Genomic DNA, 4,503 nt, shown 5'->3' with positions numbered 1-4,503 from the left:
ATGTAATAAATAAAATGAGAAGAAAAGGAAAATGAAGAAATTTTGCGTAAATATTGATTCTGAGTCAATCATGCATTATGCATCTTAGATTTTGAAAAAGAAGATCATTATGTCAAGCATATATTAGGTGTAGTAAAAAGAAATCCATTATTTTTCCATTCAATTTCATGCAAAAATAATGGATTTATTTTTACTATACCTAATATATAAGAAATTAAGAAAATATTTTAAGATTTACCTTATCCATCGCCAAAGCGAATGCAGTTGGACTGATTAGAGAAACCAACCAGTATGTGACTGAACTGGAATCACTCACAAACACTTGGATAAAGTACATCAAGCTCAGTGTTGTAACAGCGAAGTTTCCTAAGACACCAGCCGTCTGAAAAGATATTTTTATTGCTCATATTGTATTTATTAATTTCTTTATTAAGAAAATAATAAACAAATAATTTATATATTTTATTATTCTGTATTAATCTAATCTAATAATGGTAAGACACACATACAATCATAAAAATTATTACAAAACTTGCGTTTTGGAAAAAAATTAAACCTTTTAAACATAAAAAGAAAAAAATATATGAAGACAAATCTCATTAAGAATTACTTACGCGCGATTTATCGAAGAATGGCGTAATCATAAAGGCGAACATAATCACGGAAAAACTGTATAGAACCACCAAAAGAAATATCGGCAGGAAATGCGTGTGTTGAAACATTTGTAGGGTGAAGAGCAATACCACTCCGACGGCAGAGAGCAAAAAGACGAAGATACTGTAAATGATGAACCAGGACAACCTACAAGAAAAAGAAAAGACATACGTGACGCTATAAGAGAATATTAATAATAACATTTGACATAAATTTATTTTTTTCCAAAATCATATATTATCAAAACTTAAAATCGATATTACGTGCTTATAAATATTGCGTTCTTACCAAAACACGGAATCGTTCAAACCCATCATCTTCATTCCCTCTTTAATCTTATTTTCCTTTTCGCCAACTATTAAGATGAGAAGATAGGTAATGAATTGCGAGAGCGCAAAAACCATGTAAAGCGGAATAACAACTCTGAAGGCCAACATCCAATCTAAGAAAATAAGATAATCATTAACACACTGAACGCGGCATGTACAGCAGAAATAAATAAATCTAAAAATTTCTGGTACACATCACTTACCAGCGGTATACGCTTCTTTAGGGAACATTATGAGTTTAATATCCGGTACTGTTACATCAGGATTTCCCGGATTTATAAACTGCAAAAAATAACATCAGGACCAATTTCATGATACATTTGAGTAAGACAAGAATGTTTTAGTAAGAACCTACATTCTTATCAAATAATAAAATAAAATTAATGGATATTTACTAAGCTTAAAGTAAAAGAAAAACTCACTCTTATCTTCGTGATATCCATCATCACCTGCAAGGCCAAAAAGCCGGAATGCAGGTAATTGTTGGCGGGACAAGATTCCCCGGTTTTTATCGATAAAAGATCGTCCATCCAATGACCAGTTTTATTCTTTCGACAACTGATCGGAGCAGAATACAATTCGGTTGGCGATGGCGGCAAGACGTATGAAGGATTCGTTCTAATTTCATATCTAAATAGCATGAAAGGTTCGTATGTTAATAAAAGACACTGAGCTAACATTTTCTACAGAATCAAATCAAAATAAAAAAAGAAAAATATCATGATTAATGGTTTATACTTAATAGTAGTACTCATTGTTATATACTTGATTTTGAAATTTATTTGACAAAATTTATTAGGCATAAAATATTTTTAATGTTAATTATAACTATAGCCATTTTTAGCAAAAAGGTGATAATATAGTAAAATAATTAGATAAATTAATTGTAAAAGATCAGATAAGATTAATTAGAATCTATTATATTTTTTATTTAAAAAATTAAATTATTTTCTCTATGTTACTAAAAGTAATAAAAAAAAAATTCTGCTTTTAAGAATAATTTTGACTATTATTTGTAACCTTTATAAAAATCTTTGTCCAGCAAGCAAGAAACATATTAAAACATTGCAGCAACATTGTAACATTATTCGAATGTTTCAATATATTTCTTGCTTACTGGACATCTTTAATTTTAAAAATAACTGCTACAGAAAATGATTTAATATAAACATAAGAAATAAAAATCCTTATAAAAAGATGTCTTTTTCCTTGAATCTCTGCATACATTTTTCCTCGAAAAAAAACGCGCATGTTTTAAATTTAATTCGTTTAATGGTTAAAATAATGTAAAAATTATCTTACATAAGACGCTGCGATATTGGCTGGGGATCTTCGAAGATAACTGCTAGGGGTATACTGTAAGGATCTCTCCAATACGCTGCTTGCAGATCATCTTTCGTGTCGAACACCATGAAGTTTAAGGGAAGCTTACCGGGATAATCCCACATAGAGAGCCAGAGGCTATTCATGGAGCTTAAGAAGCTCTAGAAAATACAACGTTAATTTTATATCACGAAATATCCGGCAAAGAGAGCTTTCAAAGCAGTTTATGTTTTAATAAAATTACAATATTATAAAAGATATACATTATACATATTTAGCGAAAAGAAGTGTAATTTTTAATAAATTCGAAGTTAAAAAATTATTTCTAAATAGATAAAATATTATCTCAAAATGTTTAAAAAAATGGAATCAAGATTTTATATTTTTATTGAAAAATATAAAATATGAAATTTGTTTTAAAGTCTTAACTTTACACAATTTAGATTTGAAAGAAAAGGGGATTTTATTTAAAAATTATTTAAAAATCAATTCAGCGAAAAATGTTTTTAATAAAAAATAAATTTAAATAAACAATATACAGTAATTTTATTCGGATATGTACATACAGACATGTTTTATAACACTTGAAAAGATACTAACACTAGAACACTTGAAAATAAAAATATTTATACTTGATTTAACTATTTAACGAGATTTAGAAATAATTTTTAGAGAATAGTACTCACAAGGGTTTCCGTAGAATTGGGCACCACAGCGATTGTATTATTTTTGTAGCCATTGAATAATTCAAATATATCCCCTTCATGCCTCTGCGTCAGCATCGCAGGAAAGTTTGGGTTGGGTATCATGACCTTCACCACGATCAAGGTTCCGAGGATATAAAGGGGTAGAACGACCTCCTGTAGATAATCAAATGATGTCGATTTGAGATCAGATAAATACATAATTATATGGCGTATCTCATATAATATCAAAAGTCAATTTTCTATTTGTAACATTGCTCATCGCTCATAATAATAACCAAGTATATTTGATAAAAAAAAAAAAAACAATTTAAAAGAAATAAACTTCTAAGTTTTTCCCTACAAAGAAATAAATAATAGTTATAAAAGTAATAAAAAATATATATACTTCTATATATAATTCAATATTATTAATTTATTAATTATTGTATATCTATAGATATCTTTTTGCATCTTTTTCTTCAATCCTTGTCTCTTTATTACTGACTAATTTTCAAAATATTAATATATTTAAAAATAGATATACATAATATGTATATACATCAATATCGTTCTATCATTCATCAAAATTAATTACGTACTAAAAAAATTAAGGTACTTAATCTTTTTAAGAAAAAAGAGATAAAAAATCAAAGACTTAAAATTTTTCAAAAAATAAATTTTGTAAGTATATAAACCGTTCCATAATTGTATAGTTTACATTAAATGAATAAAATATTTTTGTTTCATGTCTGTTGCAGTTAATATCCACAGTACATATAAGGTAGGGTGGTTACCCCTTGTTTTACATTACTAAATAAAAATGTAACACATAAATTCTATATGGTCAGAAATCCCTCGCGTACATGCATGCGTGTCCTATAATTATTATGTTCCGCACGCGCACCTGCTGTTCTGCTTCCCTGTTTGCAACACGATACTAAATAATACTTCGAATCATTTCAACACTGCATGTTTTTCTCTTTTGACAAGTTGAGAACTTTGTTTCAAGAATTTTTCAAAGCTTTATTCTGATAAAATTTTGTGAAAAATTCTTTAAATGATAAAAAGTTTCATAATAATATATAATTTAAAAATATGAGAATATTATATAACAATCTGTTAATAATCATGAGATTGTCTTATAATTACCGCTTTTTGCGAATTATTACAATAATAATTTATGAGTTATTACAATAATAATATAAGACTCAAACAATTAAAAAATTCGCAAAAATTCGCAATTAAAAAGCTACAAATTGCAGGATGATAGTCGTTAACAATAAAAATTCATCAAATTCAAATAAATATAATAAATTTCGACTCTTATCGGGTCATCTTCAGAATCGTACAAAATTCGTTCATAATTCAAGATATATATAATATCTAATTCAACAATCTACCGGTATTATAATCTTCACATTATCCAACAATTTCAATCTTTATAGATGATCGAATTATTATAATTGTAATCTTTCTTAATAATATTGAAATAAAAATAATTTTTATTTTAT

At 27.1% G+C, this 4,503-nt stretch overlaps 1 protein-coding gene across 1 annotated transcript in view; it reads right to left on the bottom strand.

Annotated features, from left to right (window-relative positions):
- LOC108694936 (ABC transporter A family member 1-like) overlaps window positions 1-4,503 on the bottom strand; it is a 27,986-nt gene that overhangs the window by 13,797 nt on the left and 9,686 nt on the right. Inside the window, exons 3-9 of the mRNA XM_018204631.1 lie at window positions 2,993-3,166; window positions 2,286-2,467; window positions 1,406-1,613; window positions 1,187-1,265; window positions 943-1,096; window positions 615-801; window positions 239-382 (exon numbers count right to left, since the gene is read on the bottom strand). Coding sequence (XP_018060120.1) covers window positions 239-382; window positions 615-801; window positions 943-1,096; window positions 1,187-1,265; window positions 1,406-1,613; window positions 2,286-2,467; window positions 2,993-3,166 — 1,128 coding nt within the window. The remainder of the gene's footprint in view (window positions 1-238; window positions 383-614; window positions 802-942; window positions 1,097-1,186; window positions 1,266-1,405; window positions 1,614-2,285; window positions 2,468-2,992; window positions 3,167-4,503) is intronic.

This window comes from Atta colombica, unplaced genomic scaffold (genome assembly GCF_001594045.1).
Source record: "Atta colombica isolate Treedump-2 unplaced genomic scaffold, Acol1.0 scaffold1, whole genome shotgun sequence".
In the NCBI taxonomy this organism is placed as follows: Eukaryota; Metazoa; Arthropoda; class Insecta; order Hymenoptera; family Formicidae; genus Atta; species Atta colombica.
Note: the sequence above shows the minus strand (reverse complement) of the source record. Positions and strands in the feature narration are given on the sequence as shown.